This window comes from Scyliorhinus canicula, chromosome 9, assembly GCF_902713615.1.
Source record: "Scyliorhinus canicula chromosome 9, sScyCan1.1, whole genome shotgun sequence".
Taxonomy (NCBI): Eukaryota; Metazoa; Chordata; class Chondrichthyes; order Carcharhiniformes; family Scyliorhinidae; genus Scyliorhinus; species Scyliorhinus canicula.
In genome coordinates this window covers 98390168-98409723 of record NC_052154.1, presented here as the reverse complement: position 1 = coordinate 98409723, position 19556 = coordinate 98390168, and the positions used below count along the sequence as shown (strand labels likewise).

At 51.9% G+C, this 19556-nt stretch overlaps 1 protein-coding gene across 1 annotated transcript in view; it reads right to left on the bottom strand.

Moving 5' to 3' along the window:
* Window positions 1-19556, bottom strand: part of LOC119970996 — a 56452-nt gene that overhangs the window by 12231 nt on the left and 24665 nt on the right. Inside the window, exons 3-5 of the mRNA XM_038806120.1 lie at window positions 11755-11806; window positions 6206-6402; window positions 1903-1987 (exon numbers count right to left, since the gene is read on the bottom strand). Of these exons, the coding sequence (XP_038662048.1) occupies window positions 1903-1987; window positions 6206-6402; window positions 11755-11806 (334 nt within the window). The remainder of the gene's footprint in view (window positions 1-1902; window positions 1988-6205; window positions 6403-11754; window positions 11807-19556) is intronic.

The following is a 19556-nucleotide window of genomic DNA, read 5'->3' as shown; positions in this document are numbered from 1 at the left end:
CCATGTGCCACGGGGGCGCTCTTTTCCTTCGGCGTTCGCCATCGTCTTCACGATGGCGGACGCGGAAGTGACCCCCTGCGCATGCGCGGGGACGACGTTAGCAGCCGCTGATGCTCCGGCCCATGCGCGGACTTCCGCCGGCCGTCGAAGTCCTTTCGGCCCCGGCTGGCGGGGCGCCAAGGTTAGAGCTTGGCCCCTAAAGGTGCGGAGAAATCCACACCTTTGGGGCGGCCCAACGCCAGAGTGGTTCACGCCACTCCATCCCGGCGGGACCCCCCGCCCTGCCGGGTAGGGGAGAATCCCAGCCATGATATCTGGACCCAAACTCACTCAGGAACACGATATCTGGACCCAAACACACTCGAGAACACGATTCCCGGACCCCCAAGCTCACTCGGACACGATTCCCAGACTCCAAACTCACTCAGGGACACGATTCCTGGATATCCAAACACACTCAGGGACACGATTCCCGGACTCCGAACTCACTCAGGGACACGATTCCCGGACCCCCAAACTCACTCAGGGACACGATTCCCGGACCCCCAAACTCACTCGGACACGATTCCCAGACCCCAAACTCTCTCAGGGACACGATTCCTGGATATCCAAACTCACTCAGGGACCAGACTCCCGGACTCCCAAATACATTCATCGACACGATTCCCAGACGCAGGGACAGGATTCCCACACCTGCAAACTCACTCAGGGTCTTGACTACCGGCTCCCAAACTCACTCAGGGACACAATTCCCAGACTCCCAAACTCACTCAGGGACACGATTCCCAGACTCCAAACTCACTCAGGAACATGACATCCGGACCCCAACTTCACTCAGGGACACGATTCCCAGACTCCAAACTCACTTGGGGCATGATTCCCGGACTCCCAAACTCACTCAGGGACACGATTCCCGGACTCCCAAATTCACTCAGTAACGCGATTCACGGACTCCAAACTCACTCGGACACGATTCCCGGACACAAATTCACTCAGGAACACGATATCCGGACCCACACTCACTCAGGAACCCGATTCCTAGACTCCAAACTCACTCAGACACGGTTCCTGGACTCCCAAACTCACTCAGGAACACGATTCCCAGACTCCCAAACTCACTCAGGAACACGATTCCCAGACTCCAAACTCACTCAGGGACACGATTCCCGGATTCCCAAACTCACTCAGGGACACGGTTCTCCGGACTGCCAAACTCACTCAGGGACACGATTCCCGGATTCCCAAACTCACTCAGGGACACGATTCCCGGATTCCCAAACTCACTCAGGGACACGATTCCCGGACCCCCAAACTCACTCAGGGACACGGTTCTCCGGACTCCCAAGACTCTCTCAGGGTCACGATTCCCGGACTGTCAAACTCACTCAGGGACACGATTCCGAGACTCCTAAACTCACTCAGAGACCCGATTCCCGGACGCCTAAACTCAGTCAGGAACAGGATTCCCGGATGCCCAAACTTACTCAGGGACACGATTCCTGGACTCCCAAACTCACTCAGGAACACGATATCCGGACCCAAACTCACTCAGGGACACGATTCCTGGACTCGCAAACTCACTCAGGGCCAGGTTTGCCGGCAATCCAACCTCTAACAGGGACTGGACTCCTGGACACCAGCCCCTGCAATGTTTCACACAGGACAGCTATTCCCAGACCCCCAGCTCCTCAGGGTGGGTGACATATTTGGACAGAGCTGATTGTGATCACTGCTGTTTCGGAAACACTTGGAAGTATTTCTGTGGAAGGAGTGGGCTGAACAAGAAAGGAGGTTGATACCGTGAGAGAGACTCCCCCACCCCTACGAGAGCCAGGAAGATTCTAGACTGAGAGACACGGTAGAAAATGGAAAGTGATATTTTCTCTTGTTCACTTCGCTTACCTTAATAAAACATCCGTCACCATATTCATCATCTGTGCCTCACTGCTGGCTGTTAGTGGAGTTATCTCTCCAAATTGGTTACAATCTGCAGTTTAAAAAATATATATAAAATATTGAGGTCACGGTCGCGATGTTAAGCGTATAAATGTAGATAAAATATTCATCAGCTGGACGACTTAAAAAAGTAAATTCTTAGGCTGCTTTTCAAAATGGACAATTGATCAGTAACTGAAAAAACACAAATCCCCAATCTGATCACTGATCAATAACTGAAAAAGCACAAATCTCCAATCAGATCACTGATCAATAACAGAAAAAGTACAAATCCCCAATCAGATCACTGATCAATAACTGAAAAAGTACAAATCCCCAATCAGATCACTGATCAATAACTGAAAAAGCACAAATCTCCAATCAGATCGCTGACCAATACTGAAAGAACACAAATCCACATTCAGATCATTGATCAATAACTAAAAAGCACAAATCCACTTTCAGATCACTGATCAATAACTGAAGACACAAATCCCCAATCAGATAACTGATCAATATCTGATAAACCACATCCCCAATCAGATTGCTGATCAATATCAGAAAGAACACACAAATCCCCAATCATATCACTGATCAATAACTGAAAAAACACAAATCCCCAATCAGATCATTGATCAATAACTGAAAAAAGACAAAACTGCAAACAGATCACTGATCAATAACTCAAAAAACACACATCCCCAATCAGATCACTGATCAATAACTGAAAAAGCACAAATCTCCAATCAGATCGCTGACCAATACTGAAAAAACACAAATCCACATTCAGATCATTGATCAATAACTAAAAAGCACAAATCCACTTTCAGATCACTGATCAATAACTGAAGAAACACTAATCCCCAATCAGATCACTCACCAAAAACTAAAGAAACAAAAATCCCCAATCAGACCACTGATCAATAATTGAAAAACACAAATCCCCAAACAGATCACTGATCAATAACTGAAGAAACACATATCCCCAATCAGATCACTGATCAATAGTTAAAAAAAACACGGATCTCCAATCAGATCACATATCATTAACTAAAAAGCACAAATTCCCAATCAGATCACTGATCATTAACTAAAGAGCACAAATCCTCAATCAGATCACTGATCAATAACTGAAATTACACAGCTACAAATGGGACACTGATCAATATCTCCAAAAATACAAATTATCAATCAGATCACTGATCAATAACTGAAAATGCCCAAATCCCCAATTAGATCACTGATCAATAACTGAAAATGCACAAATCCCCAATCAGATTACTGATCAATAACTGAAAAAACCAATCCTCAATCAGATTATTGATCAATAACTGAAATAAGAGCAAATCCCCAATGAAAGAACTGATCAATATTGAAAAAAACACAAATCGGCAATCAAATCACTGATCAATATCAGAAAAAACACAAATCCCCAATCAGATCACTGATTAATAACTGATAAAAGTGCAAATCCCCAATCAGATCACTGATCAATAACTGAAAAAACACAAATCCCCAATCAGATCACTGATCAATAACAGAAAAAGCACTAATCCCCAATCAGATCACTGATCAATAACTGAAAAAGCACAAATCCCCAATCAGATCACTGATCAATAACTGAAAAAGCACAAATCCCCAATCAGATCACTGATCAATAACTGAAAAAGCACAAATCTCCAATCAGATCGCTGACCAATTCTGAAAGAACACAAATCCACATTCAGATCATTGATCAATAACTAAAAAGCACAAATCCACTTTCAGATCACTGATCAATAACTGAAAAAACACAAATCCCCAATCAGATTACTGATCAATATTGGAAAAAACACTAATCCCGAATCAGATTACTGATCAATATCGGAAAAAGCACAAATCCCCAATCAGATCACTGATCAATAACTGAAAAAGTGGGGACTTCCGGTGGCAACTATGAGGCGGTTGGTCGCACATTTGGTGGCTCCCGTTTCGGTCGGACTTTTGGACCTTTTCCCCCGACTTTTGAGCGCGGGACTGGAAAGCAATAGTACTCAGGCACAGGACCCATACAGAATTGTATGGACTTATGAAGCCGGAGGGACCGTAAACAGCAGAAGAAGTGGTCAAACAAGGGCACGGTGGTGGGTGTAAGAGAGACGACTATGGCTGGTGTCCAGAGCAAGGCACCGACTGCCCAGCCTACAATGGAGCAGCTGCTACAGGCCATGCAGGAGGGCATTTTGGTTTGGGAGCAGATGGAGGCTGCTTCGTGCAGGGGCACCAGTTTGGCAGCCCTGGTTATGGCGCCTCTGCCGCTCCCCCCGGCGCGGTACTCCACCAGCCCTATAGTGGTGGCGGCTTTGTGGATCTGGGGCCAGTGGAGGAGGCATATAAGGGAAGTGAGAGCATCGATGTGGATCCCAATCTGCGGCAATCACCGATTTGCCCCGGGGAACATGGACGGTGGATATCGACTGTGGCGGAGGGCGGGGATTGTAGGGTGGGCAATCTGTTCCTGGAAGGGAGCTTCCCGAGCATGGAGGAGAAGCTGGAGGAGCATGGGAGGAGAGCTGGAGGAGGAGAGCATGGGCGCTGGAGGAGAGGTTTGGGCTGGCGGGAGGGAATGGCTTTAGGTACTTACAGGTGCGGGATTCCGTGCGCAGACTGGTGCCGTCTTTCCCATGCCTCCCGCCAAAGGGGAGGCAGGACAGGGTAGTTTCTAGGGGAGAGGTAGGTGAGGGCAGAGTCTCAGATATTTACAAAGAACTAATGGGAGCTGAGAGCTGAGGATACACAGACCTAGGACCTGAAGCTTAAGTGTGAAGAGAAGCCAGGGGGCCGGGGGGGGGGGGTATTTGGGCAGAAGCTCTGGGCAGAGTAAACATGACCGCAACATGTGCCAGGCTCAGTCTGATCCAGTTTACGGTCGTGCACCAGGCCCACATGACGGGGGCCCGGATGAGTAAATATTTTGGGCTGGATGTGCCGGTGGGCTGGTTAATCACATGCACATGTTCTGGTCGTGCCCTAGACTCAGGGGGTACTGGCAGGGATTCGCAGACATCATGTCCCGGGTTTTGAAAACTGGGGTAGTAATGAGTCCTGAGGTGGCAATCTTTGGAGTGTCGGAGGACCCGGGAGTCCAGGAGGAGAACATAGAAAAATATAGAACAGGCCCTTCGGCCCACGATGTTGTGCCGAACTTTTGTCCTAGATTAAGATTAATATCTTTGGAATAGAAAACTGGCAAAGTTAGTAAAAAGCACGATCTGAATATTTAGAAACATTTATGGTGGTGCACAGCTTTGCAATAAGAAAGGTAACATTTTAGGCACAAGTAAAACTCCAGTGATTAATCAACATTAGACAATGATTCACCTGAGGAAGGAGCAGTGCTCTGAAAGCTAGTGTTTGAAACAAACCTGTTAGACTTTTTGGTATTGTAAGACTTCTTACTGTGCTCACCCCAGTCCAACGCCGCCATCTCCACATCAACATTAGACACTGATTGAGCATTTTTGTGCTAATACTGTGCCATTAAGTCGATATCTTGGCCTTTGCTTCCCAGGTAGCCCGGCGACGATTACTGTTGGCATGGAGGGACTCAAAGGCCCCGAAGACCGAAGCATGGCTATCGGACATAGCGAGCTTTCTCGGTCTGGAAAAGGTTAAGTTCGCCTTGAGAGGATTACTATCGGGGTTTGCCCGGACGTGGCAGCCATTCATTGACAGAATTGTCAGCGGGGGGGAGGGGGGTTGGGTTGGGAGGGAGGGGCAGGGGTTGGGTTGGGAGGGAGGGGCGGGGGCTAGGGTAGTGTAGAGTAGGGGGCAGTTTAGACAGGTCCTTGTGAGAACGGAGTTGTGGTTTGTACTATGCGTTACTTGCTTCTCCTTTTGTTTTATATGCCAAAAATACCTCAGTAAAATTGTTTATTAAAAAAAAAATTACTGAAAAATCACAAATCCCCAATCAGATCACTATCAATAACTGGATAAGTGTTAATTTCTGGAATTTGATTTGTGTGTGTTGATGCTGCGTTTCGTTTCTGAGCAGGTCGTTCTCTCTGACTCAGTTCAACGTTAGTTCAAGGCCGCTGGCTCCTCCTGTCTCTTCCTGCTCTGAAGCCTTGGCCTTGCATCACCTACAGCTACATAAGCTGAATGATCAGCCAGGTAAAACTGACTGTTCACAGTATCTTAGTGACCTTACAATTCTTTACACTTCCACTTTCCTTATTGCCCCAGCTCCACTCCCGACCTTCCATCTGTTTCATTTGTTCCATCTTACCTGATTCTGCCGATGAGTCTGGCTTTGGATTGACTTCAGTCGTCTGTATAGGTGCAAATTCATCAGCAGCTGGATTTGAAACTTCCAGTAGTCTCGCACCGCAGTGTTCTCTCAGACGGGGAGCTGCAGATCTGGATGTGAGGTGGCTGTTTGTTCTTAGAGGCCTGGAGTCTGATGCTAACCATGTGCTCTGAGGCCTGCAAAGGCAGAGAGCCACAATTACAATGAACACAAGAAATAGTGCACCACACAGGCCATCGAGCCTGCTCCACCATTTACCATCACCATGGCAGATCCTGGGGTTCAACTCTACTTTCCTGCATGCTCCCCAAATCCGTTCACTCTCTGAGAGACCAAACTTCTATAAATCTCGACCATAAATGTATTCACCTCTGGAGCATCCCACAACCCTCTCGGATTGAGAATTCCGAAAATTCACAACCCTTACAGTGAAGTAATTTCTCAACTCAGTCCTCAATGTCCGGCCCTTATCTTGAGACAACCCCAATGTTTTAGATTCCCAACCAATGGAAACAATCCCTCAGAATCCACCCTATCAAACCCCTTCAGGATCTTGTATGTTTGAATAAAGTCACCTGCCATTCCTTTAAACCCCAGAGAATACAAACCCAATTTCCTCAGCCTCTCAACAGAGGACAATCCCCTCAAATCAGGGGTCATTTTAGTGAACCTTGACTATCACCTCCAGTGCAAGTATATCCTTTCTTAAATGTGGAGACCAATAGTGCACACAGTGTTCCAGGTGTTGTCTCAACAGAACTCTGTACACCGGTAGCAGAAGTTATTTATTCTTGTACTCCAACCCCCTTGCAAGAAAGGCCAACAAGTCATTTGCCTTCCTAATGGCTTGCTGCACCTGCATGTTGACTTTCTGCATTCCTTTTTCCCACAGGCCCAAGTTTTGTTGAACACCAACACATACAAAGCTCAAATCTTTCAAAACATATTCTGCTCTTCTATTTTTGTGTCCACACCTCCCCACATTATACTCCATCTGCCAGCATGCTGCGCACTCATTAACCCATCAATATCTCTTTGCAGCCTCTCTGTGTCATCCCACAGCTTCCCGTCCCACCTAACTTTGTATCACCAGCAAACTCCATGAAACTCCATATAGGAAGCACAAGACAGCCAGTAACAAAGCCAGGAATGGTAAAATCACTTCCCCAACAGTGTCTAACCCCTGGGACGGGACAGTCAGTGTCTAACCCCTGGGACGGGACAGTCAGTGTCTAACCCCTGGGACAGGACAGTCAGTGTCTAACCCCTGGGACGGGACAGTCAGTGTCTAACCCCTGGGACAGGACAGTCAGTGTCTAACCCCTGGGATGGGACAGTCAGTGTCTAACCCCTGGGACGGGACAGTCAGTGTCTAACCCCTGGGACAGGACAGTCAGTGTCTAACCCCTGGGACAGGACAGTCAGTGTCTAACCCCTGGGACGGGACAGTCCGTGTCTAACCCCTGGGACAGGACAGTCAGTGTCTAACCCCTGGGACAGGACAGTCAGTGTCTAACCCCTGGGACAGGACAGTCAGTGTCTAACCCCTGGGATGGGACAGTCCGTGTCTAACCCCTGGGACGGGACAGTCAGTGTCTAACCCCTGGGACAGGACAGTCAGTGTCTAACCCCTGGGACAGGACAGTCAGTGTCTAACCCCTGGGACAGGACAGTCAGTGTCTAACCCCTGGGATGGGACAGTCCGTGTCTAACCAGCGCCGGCCCTAGGGTTGCTGGCGCCCCGGGCAAGCTGAACTTCGGCGCCCTTGGAGGGGGGCGGGGCCGAGGGAGGGGGGCGGGGCCGAGGGAGGGGGGCGGGGCCGAGGGGGGGTCCGAGGGGGGGGGGGCGGGGAGGGGGCGGACCTTGGGGGGGCGGGGGGCCGGGGGGGGCGGACCCGAGGGGGGGCGGGGGGGACCGAGGGGGGGGGGGGACCGAGGGGGGCGGCGGACCCGGGGGGGGGGGGGACCGAGGGGGGCGGCGGACCCAAGTGGGGGGGCGGACCCGAGGGGGGGGGGGCGGACCGGAGGGGGGGGACGGACCCGAGGGGGGGGCGGACCCGAGGGGGGGACCGAGGGGGGGGGGACCGAGGGGGGGGGACCGAGGGGGGGGGGGAGCGGGGGGAGCGGACCGAGCGGGGGGGGCGGACCGAGGGGGGGGCGGACCGAGGGGGGGGGGCGGACCGAGGGGGGGGGGCGGACCGAGGGGGGGGGGGGGCGGACCGAGGGGCGGACCGAGGGGGGACGCCTTGGGGGAGGGCGGCCACCGCGCATGCGCTGGTTGGCACCTGCCCAACTGCGCATGCGCGGGACCCGAGTCTCTGGCGCTCCCTAGCACATGGCGCCCCGGGCAACAGCCCGAGTTGCCGGTGCCTTGACCCCTGGGACAGGACAGTCAGTGTCTAACCCCTGGGACGGGACAGTCAGTGTCTAACCCCTGGGACGGGACAGTCAGTGTCTAACCCCTGGGACGGGACAGTCAGTGTCTAACCCCTGGGACAGGACAGTCAGTGTCTAACCCCTGGGACGGGACAGTCAGTGTCTAACCCCTGGGATGGGACAGTCAGTGTCTAACCCCTGGGACAGGACAGTCAGTGTCTAACCCCTGGGACGGGACAGTCAGTGTCTAACCCCTGGGACAGGACAGTCAGTGTCTAACCCCTGGGACGGGACAGTCAGTGTCTAACCCCTGGGACAGGACAGTCAGTGTCTAACCCCTGGGATGGGACAGTCAGTGTCTAACCCCTGGGACAGGACAGTCAGTGTCTAACCCCTGGGACGGGACAGTCAGTGTCTAACCCCTGGGACAGGACAGTCAGTGTCTAACCCCTGGGACAGGACAGTCAGTGTCTAACCCCTGGGACAGGACAGTCAGTGTCTAACCCCTGGGACGGGACAGTCAGTGTCTAACCCCTGGGACGGGACAGTCAGTGTCTAACCACTGGCCCTGATGGAATGCATCCCAGAGTGCTAAAAGAGATGGCTAGGCAAATTGCAGATGTACTTGTGATAATTTACCGAAATTCACTAGACTCTGGGGTGGTCCCGGTGGATTGGAAATTAGCAAACGTGTCACTACTGTTGAAAACAGGAGGTAGGCAGAGAGCAGGAAATTATAGGCCAGTGAGCTTAACTTCGGTAATAGGGAAGATGCTAGAATCTATCATCAAGGAAGAAATAGCGAGGCATCTGGATAGAAATTGTCCCATTGGGCAGACGCAGCATGGGTTCATTAAGGGCAGGTCGTGCCTAACTAATTTAGTGGAATTTTTTGAGGACATTACCAGTGCAGTGGTTAACGGGAAGCCAATGGATGTGGTATATCTGGATTTCCAGAAAGCTTTTGACAAGGTGCCACACAAAAGGCTGCTGCATAAGATAAAGATGCATGGCATTAAGGGTAAAGTAGTAGCATGGATAGAGGATTGGTTAATTAATAAAAAGCAAAGAGTGGGGATTAATGGGTGCTTCTCTGGTTGGCGATCAGTAGATAGTGGTGTCCCTCAGGGATCAGTGTTGGGCCCACAATTGTTCACAATCTACATAGATGATTTGGAGTTGGGGACCAAGGGCAATGTGTCCAAGTTTGCAGATGACACTAAGATGAGTGGTAAAGCGAAAAGTGCAGAGGATACTGGAAGTCTGCAGAGGGATTTGGATAGGTTAAGTGAATGGGCCAGGGTCTGGCAAATGGATACAATGTTGACAAATGTGAGGTTATCCATTTTGGTAGGAATAACAGCAAACGGGATTATTATTTAAACAATAAAATATTAAAGCATGCCGCTGTGCAGAGAGACCTGGGTGTGCTAGTGCATGAGTCACAGAAAGTTGGTTTACAGGTGCAACAGGTGATTAAGAAGGCAAATGGAATTTTGTCCTTCATTGCTAGAGGGATGGAATTTAAGATTAGGGAGGTTATGCTGCAATTGTATAAGGTGTTAGTGAGGCCACACCTGGAGTATTGTGTTCAGTTTTGGTCTCCTTACTTGAGAAAAGACGTACTGGCACTGGAGGGTGTGCAGAGGAGATTCACGAGGTTAATCCCAGATTTGAAGGGGGTGGATTATGAGGAGAGGTTGAGTAGACTGGGACTGTACTCGTTGGAATTTAGAAGGATGAGGGGGGATCTTATAGAAACATTTAAAATTATGAAGGGAATAGATAGGATAGATGCGGGCAGGTTGTTTCCACTGGCGGGTGAAAGCAGAACTATGGGGCATTGCCTCAAAATAAGGGGAAGTAGATTTAGGACTGAGTTTAGGAGGAACTTCTTCACCCAAAGGGTTGTGAATCTATGGAATTCCTTGCCCAGTGAAGCAGTTGAGGCTCCTTCATTAAATGTTTTTAAGGTAAAGATAGATAGTTTTTTGAAGAAAAAAGGGATTAAGGGTTATGGTGTTCGGGCCGGAAAGTGGAGCTGAGTCCACAAAAGATCAGCCATGATCTAATTGAATGGCGGAGCAGGCTCGAGGGGCCAGGTGGCCTACTCCTGCTCCTAGTTCTTATGTTCTTATGTTCTTATGACAGTCAGTGTCTAACCCCTGGGACGGGACAGTCAGTGTCTAACCCCTGGGACAGGACAGTCAGTGTCTAATCCATGGGACGGGACAGTCAGTGTCTAACCCCTGGGACAGGACAGTCAGTGTCTAACCCCTGGGACAGGACAGTCAGTGTCTAACCCCTGGGACAGGACAGTCAGTGTCTAACCCCTGGGACGGGACAGTCAGTGTCTAGCCCCTGGGACGGGACAGTCAGTGTCTAACCCCTGGGACGGGACAGTCAGTGTCTAACCCCTGGGACAGGACAGTCAGTGTCTAACCCCTGGGACAGGACAGTCAGTGTCTAACCCCTGGGACAGGACAGTCAGTGTCTAACCCCTGGGTCAGGACAGTCCGTGTCTCTCTTCTTGTCGCTGAGCTGAGCTCAAGTTTCGGAAAGCCATTATTTAGCTCTGACAGGTACTGACAGTATTTGTGCTGAACATGGTCATTCTGCCTCTACTCGATTAGCATCTCCTATTAACATATCCTTCTCGCTCATTGGAGCTTGTCAGGAAAATATTATAATTTTCTCTCTTGTGCTTACCTAGCTTCTTCATTTTATCTGCACCTATTCATCTCAGCTATTGCTCGAGGTGGTGGGTTCCACAGTCCTATCAGTCTTCTGAATACACTTTTGTATTTATTAGAGACTCTTTTATATTTATGGTTGCTAGTTCTGAATTCCTCACTCAAAACACATTCAAGAGGGTCCAAATTAGGCCCTCTACACCTACCCTGCAGGATAATTAGAAAGATAACTGTCAGATACATGTATATATTCGCGTCAGGTGTATGCTTGCCACAAGTGGACACAATGCGATTTTCAATACACTTCATTTTCAATGCAAGAGGCCAGAATTGGAGGTGCACAGATATTTAAGACAGTTGCAAAGCTGGAGGAGCTCAGATGGAAGGGCGTGGGTGCAATGCCATTGAGGAATTTGATAACAAGCATGAGAAGTACACAACCCACACTCCGATGCCTACCGTTTGGGAGTTGCTACAGTTGTGCTGGAAGCACAGGCCAAGGACAAGGCACCTGTGGAAAGAGAAGAGGTTTTAAATCTTCAACATCTCTGTGTGTGATTAAGGAATTCTGCATTTTCACTAGGTTCCCTTTGGGATCAAAGAACCTTAATCTAGATTTTCTTTTTTCCAAATAGTTTATAGTTGCAAAGAGTTCATGGCAGGGGTGGGTGCACATTGTCTATGGAAGGAGATTACATGGATGGGTTATGTTGTGTGTTGCACTGAATAAAATGAACACATTTTCAACTGCAGGCAGTTGTTTTTCAACAACTTTTGTTACACTTCCCCAACAGAGAGAACAGAATAGAGGACTCCACACTACACTCCCTCCCCATTTAAAAAAAAACATTAAACATTACAATGTAAAATGTTAATGTATATTCTGCACTATAAATTCTATGATTCTATAAGGTTTCCGGAATACAATATGACGAAACCCGAAATGTAACAGGTTAGATTGAAGGGCTGTTGTTACCTTATCACAGCCAAAATATGCCTGACAGACATTTCCTGGATAATTTGCATGGAAACAGAATTCTTTTTCCTTAACACCAGCATGTTTTCACAAAAATCTATCTATCTAGCTTATGTCTTTTCCTTTCTGCATGTCTCCTTCAATTTCCATAACCCTCAACGGTGACTTTGATTACGATGAATCAGTCAACCATTAAGTGAAGTTGCTAATTAAACACACTGGCTCACTTTGCTCTACACATGAATTTTGCAAAACTGGTAAACTTTCCGTTTCTTAGAATCCCGACAGTGCGGGAGGAGGCCATTCAGCCCATCAAGTCTGCACCTACCCTTCGAATAAGCACTCTGTCTATTTACAGATCTATTTACAGAGTCTATTTACAAGTGTCTGCCCCTACCTATCCCCGTAATCCCATAACCTCACCTGCACATCCCGGGGCATTAAGGGGCAATTTTGTTTTCCAAGATGGCGGAAGAGCTCTTTGTGAGCTCTCTCACCTAGACCATTTTCTTTATCTTTTATCACTGTTCCGACTTACTAAAACTCTTTTCCACTTCATATATAATCACCAATCTCTTTTGTGATTCCTTACAGAAACAATCGCCCCAGGTCCGGGGCCCACCATCCAGCAACAGCGTGCTGACCCACCCACCCAGCGATATCCCGAGGACCCACCCACCCAGCGACAGCCCGAGGACCCACCCACCCACCCAGCGACAGCCTGAAGACCCACCCACCCAGCGACAGCCCGAGTACCCACCCACCCAGCGACAGCCCGAGTACCCACCCACCCAGCGACAGCCCGAGAACCCACCCACCCAGCGACAGCCCGAGTACCCACCCACCCAGCGACAGCCCGAGTACCCACCCACCCAGCGACAGCCCGAGAACCCACCAACCCAGCGACAGCCCGAGGACAGGGGCCCACCCACCCAGCGCCAGACCAAGGACCCACCCGTCCAGCGACAGCCCGAGGACCCACTAGCCCAGCGACAGCCCGAGGACAGGGGCCCACCCACCCAGCGCCAGACCGAGGACCCACCCACCCAGCGACAGCCCGAGGACCCACCCACCCACCCAGCGACAGCCCGAGGACCGGGACCCACCCACCCAGCGACAGCCCGAGGACCCACCCACCCAGAGACAGCCCGAGGACCCACCCACCCAGCGACAGCCCGAGGACCCACCCGCCCAGCGACAGCCCGAGGACCCACCCACCCAGCGACAGCCCGAGGACCAGGACCCACCCACCCAGCGACAGCCCGAGGACCCACCCACCCAGCGACAGCCCGAGGACCCACCCACCCAGCGACAGCCCGAGGACAGGGGCCCACCCACCCAGCGACAGCCCGAGGACCCACCCACCCAGCGACAGCCCGAGGACAGGGGCCCACCCACCCAGCGACAGCCCGAGGACCCACCCACCCAGCGACAGCCCGAGGACCCACCCACCCAGCGACAGCCCGAGGACCCACCCACCCAGCGACAGTCCGAGGACCCACCCACCCAGCGACAGCCCGAGGACCCACCCACCCAGCGACAGCCCGAGGGCCCACCCCCCCAGCGACAGCCCGAGGTCCCACCCACCCAGCGACAGCCCGAGGACCCACCCACCCAGCGACAGCCCGAGGACCCACCCACCCAGCGACAGCCCGAGGACCCACCCACCCAGCGACAGCCCGAGGACAGGGGCCCACCCACCCAGCGACAGCCCGAGGACCGGGGCCCACCCACCCAGCGACAGCCCGAGGACCCACCCACCCAGCGACAGCCCGAGGACCCACCCACCCAGCGACAGCCCGAGGACCCACCCACCCAGCGACAGCCCGAGGACCCACCCACCCAGCGACAGCCCGAGGACAGGGGCCCACCCACCCAGCGACAGCCCGAGGACCCACCCACCCAGCGACAGCCCGAGGACCCACCCACCCACCCAGCGACAGCCCAAGGACCCACCCACCCAGCGATAGCCTGAGGACCCACCCACCCAGCGACAGCCCGAGGACCGGGACCCACCCACCCAGCGAAAGCCCGAGGACCCACCCACCCAGCGACAGCCCGAGGTCCGGGGCCCACCCACCCAGCGACAGCCTGAAGTCCCACACGCCCAGCGACCACGCGCGGACCGGGGCCCACCCACCCAGCGACAGCCCGAGGTCCGGGGCCCACCCACCCAGCGACAGCCCGAGGTCCGGGGCCCACCCACCCAGCGACAGCCCGAGGTCCGGGGCCCACCCTTCCAGCGACAGCCCGGGGACCGGGGCCCACCCACCCAGCGACAGCCCGGGGACCGGGGCCCACCCACCCAGCGACAGCCCGAGGACCCACCCACCCAGCGACAGCCTGAGGTCCGGGCCCACCCTTCCAGCGACAGCCCGAGGTCCGGGGCCCACCCACCCAGCGACAGCCCGAGGACCCACCCACCCAGCGACAGCCTGAGGTCCGGGGCCCACCCTTCCAGCGACAGCCCGAGGTCCGGGGCCCACCCACCCAGCGACAGCCCGAGGACCCACCCACCCAGCGACAGCCTGAGGTCCGGGGCCCACCCTTCCAGCGACAGCCCGAGGTCCGGGGCCCACCCACCCAGCGACAGCCTGAGGTCCGGGGCCCACCCAGCCAGCGACAGCCCGAGGTCCGGGGCCCACCCACCCAGCGACAGCCTGAGGACCGGGGCCCACCCAGCCAGCGACAGCGCACCGACCGGGGCCCACCCACCCAGCGACAGCCCTTGGACCCACCAAAAGCTTTGTGACTTACCTGCTCCAGGTGAACTGCTGCATCCTTTCCCCAGTATAGGCTCGACTAGGCCCACACCCGGAGTCCGACCATGTGACGAGACCCGACCCAACCACGTGGTGTTCAGCCTGACCAGCTCCTGAAGTACCTGCAGGAAGAAAAGTTTCCGGGCCCACCCCAAGGCCGACCTCAGCGTGACTAGACTGTGGGGGCATGAGGACTCGCCACAAAGCAGAAATGTCCAAACCATCCCCGGAGCGACAGAAACCCCGCTCAGGGCCCCGACCACACCGGAAGATAAACCCGACCTCGCCGCCCCACGAGACCAGAGCAGCCCACGTACAACACTTCCAGTGAGCCTGATATCACCACCATCATCCAAGACCCCTTCAAACGTAAGCACTTACCTTACGCAAAGCCGGTCCTCCCATCCAAGAGCAGCAGCCGACCCAGGAAGCGGGGAAAACGCATTGGTCTGAAGGTGAGACGTAAATTATGCGGCTTCAAGACTCCTCGCCCCAGTGTACTCCTGGCGAACGTCCATGCGATTGAGAAGAAGCTGGACGACCTCAACGCTAGACTTACCTCCCAGAGAGAAGTGAGAAACTGCTGTGTGCTCAGCTTCACCGAGATGGCCTCAGGCAAGTCGAAGGGCGGAGTTGTTTGCCTCCTCATCAACACTTCCTGGTGCTCGGATGTGGTGTCCCAATGGTGCCATTGCTCTCCAGACCTAGAATACTTGACCATGAAGTGTCGCCCTTTCTACTTCCCATGTGAATTCACCTCTGTACAGCAGTCTCCATCCCACCCCAGGTGGAGGTGAAGAAAGTACTTGACGAACTACACTCCATCAACAACCAAGAAACAAATCACCCTGAAACCCTGACATTCATGGCTGGAGACTTCAACCAGGCCAACCTCAGGAAGGTCCTACCCAAACTCCATCAACATACCTCCTGCCCCACCAGAGGTGCAAATGCCCTGGACCACTGCTACATGAGCATCAAAGGTGCATACTGCTCCATTCCCCGACCACACTTTGATAAATGCTACTTCTGGCTTACATAGAGCAACTCAATTGTGCTGAGCCAGTCAAGACAACCATGCAGCGCTGGTCTGAGGCATCAGAGGACATCTAACCGGGACGAGTTTTAAGGGCAGCACGGTAGCACGAGTGGCTAGCACTGTGGCTTCACAACGCCAGGGTCCCAGGTTCGATTCCCTGCTGGGTCACTGTCTATGCGGAGTCTGCACGTCCTCCCCGTGTGTGCGTGGGTTTCCTCCGGGTGCTCCGGTTTCCTCCCACAGTCCAAAGACATGCAGGTTAGGTGGATTGGCCATGATAAATTGCCCTTAGTGACCAAAAATAGGTTAGGAGGGGTTATTGGGTTATGGGGATAGGATGGAAGTGAGGGCTTAAGTGGGTCGGAGCAAACTCGATGGGCCGAATGGCCCCCTTCTGCACTGTATGTTCTATCAGTACGCAACCACTGTCACAAACTTCATCAGTAAGTGTGTTGAGGACTGTGTACCTGTGTTCCCCAATTGAGAAACCTAGCTTGACCGAAGGGTTCACTCCCTGCTGAAGTCCCAGACGGAGGCGTTCAGGTCTGGTGACCCTGACCTATACAAGAAATCCAGGTACGATGTATGTAAAGCCATCAGGGTCGGCAAAAGACATTACCACATCTGACTAAAGTCCCAGGCCAACGACACTAACCCATGACGACTATAGCAGGGCGTGATCACAGGCTACAAAGCAAGGCCAGGCGGAATATCTGGGGCTGCAACTTCCCTCCCAAATTAACTCAGCAAATTTGAGCAGTCAGCCAATACATCAGTGCCACCCACCCCAACAGCCCTGGACACACCCATACCCACTATTATAACCTCAGAGGTAAGAGCTGCCTTCTTGAAAGTGAATCCGCGGAAAGTAATGGGCCCCGACGGAGTCCCTGAGTGAGCACTCAGAGCCTGCGCAGACCAGTATTCGCAGATATCTTCAACATCTCACTTCTCTGCTCCGAGTTCCCACCTCCTTCAAGAAGACCCCCATAATACTAGTACTAAAGAAGACAAGGTAGCCTGCCTCAACGACTACTGACCGGTGGCCCAGACATGTGTTATCATGAGATGCTTTGAGCGGCTAGCCATGAGACGGATCAACGTCAGCCTCCCAGACAGTCTCGATCCACTGCAGTTTGCCCATCACCGCAACCGGTCCACAGAAGGTGCTATCTCCCTGGCCCTACATTCAACCCTCGAACACCTCGACAACAAGGACATCTACGTGAAACTGCTGTTCATAGACTAAGCTTCGCCTTCAACACCATTATCCCAACAAGACTAATAACCAAACTCTGAAATCTTGGACTTGACCCCTCCCTGTGCAGCTGGATTCTTGACTTCCTCATCAACAGACCACAATCTGTCAGGAGAGGTAACAGCATCTCCTCCACAATAGTCCTCAACACCGGGACACTGCAAGGATGTGTGCTCAGTCCCCTACTGTACTCCCTATACACACATGACTATGTGGCAAGATTCAACGAACTCAATCTATAAGTTTGCGGATAATAAGACTGTGGTGGGTCGTATCACAAACAACGACGAATCAGGCTACAGAAGGGAGATAAATCACTTGGCTGCATAGTGTACCGAAAACAACCTCTCTCTAAATGGCGGAAAGATCAAAGAAATGATCATCGACTCCAGGAAGTGTAGTACGACTCCCCCCCCCCAACGTCTACATCTGCTCCGAAGTGGAGATGGTCGATAGCTCTAAGTTCCTGGGGATCACCATTACCAACAGTCTGTCCTGATCCACTCACATCGATGCAACAGTCAAGAAAGCCCAATAGCATCTCTACTTCCTATGGAAGCTAAAGAAATTCAGCATGTCTGCATCGACTCTCACAAACGTCTATAGATGTGCGATAGAGAGCATCCTATGCGGCTGCATTACAGCTTGGTATGGCAACTGCTTGGCCCAAGATCGCAAGAAACTGCAGAGTGTGGTGAACTCAGCCTAACACATCACACAAGCTTGCCACCCTCCCCTTGATTCTGCCACACCTCCCGCTACCTCAGGAAGGCAGACAGCATTGTCATAGACCCCTCTCACCCAGGCTTTGCCTTCTTCCAGACCCCTCCATCAGGCAGAAGATACAGAAGTCTGAAGACCCGCACATCCAGACATAGGAACAGCTTCTTCTCCACAGTTGTCAGACTCCTCAACGACTCTCCCTCGGACTCACGGCATCCTATGCTGCTCTTGCTCATGTATTTGCTTTGTTTGGCCCTTGTTCCATCCTGTAACCAATTACTTATTTGTTGATGTATTTTGACAATTATTCTTTTGTCTACTATGTACGTACTGTGTATATTGGCCGCAAAAAAATACTTTTTACTGTACTTCGGTACATGTGACCATAAATCAATCAATTAATTAATTTAGCATGACCAATCCACCTAACCCGCACATCTTTCTTCATGACTTCCACTTTCCTTTTGACTTTCACTTTGAATTGGAGGAGGAGTTTGGTCAACAGGAGGTTTCTCATGCTCTCTCTTTTTAAAAAAATGTATTTTATTACTAATATGTATCAAAACAGGTTACAACCCATAAACAATCCAGGACACATACTTCCCAGCAATCGGCTATACATCTGTACAAATTCCCCCCTTTTTCACACCCTCCCTCTCCCCTTCTCCCCCCCCCCCCCCACGACAAACTTTTTCCCACAGTCACAAACATCCCCCATCTTTTCTCAAACCCCTCCGCAGAGCCCCTTAACACATATTTTATCTTCACCAACCGCAGGAAGTTGTACAGGTCAATCAACCACGCTGTTCCCTCCAGTGGCGATGCCGACCGCCACTCCAGTAAAATTCACCGCCGTGCAATCAGAGAGGCAAAGGCCACGACATCCCTCTCCATGAACTCTGGCTTCTCTAAAACCCCAAATATCACCACCAAAGGGTCCGGATCCACCTCCTCCTCCACATCCCTGGCTAAGACCGCAAACACTCCCCCCAAGAATCTTCCCAATTTTTCGCAATCCCAAAACAGGTGCCCGTAATTCGCTGGTCCCTGCCTACACCTCTCACACTCATCTGCTACCCGCTGACTCATGCTCTATCTTTGTCAGATTTAATCTTTCAAGCAAATGATCTACCATGCAGTAAAGGAGTCTTTCTCCAATCTTCTCTAGATATGTGAATGTACCTGGTCTCTTCACAACTCAAATTGCATATTTTCCTTATCACCCGAGTGGTTTATGACCTTTTGACGAGCACTGAACTCTCTAAGCTACATGCCTCACCCTCACTTAGCCTTGCTTTTCGCTTACTTTGCCATTGATGTCAGACTTTATCAAACTGAACCTTGACCTAGCAGCATGTTTTAACACTAATTCTTAAGTTTACCAACCTGCTTTTAGATTGCAGGGTCATTCTGTAATAGAACAGAAAATTCTCTAACCTGTGTTTAAGAGAAACAAGGAAATTATTGCCTAACTTGTCACCTACCAAATACTTCTGCAAAGAC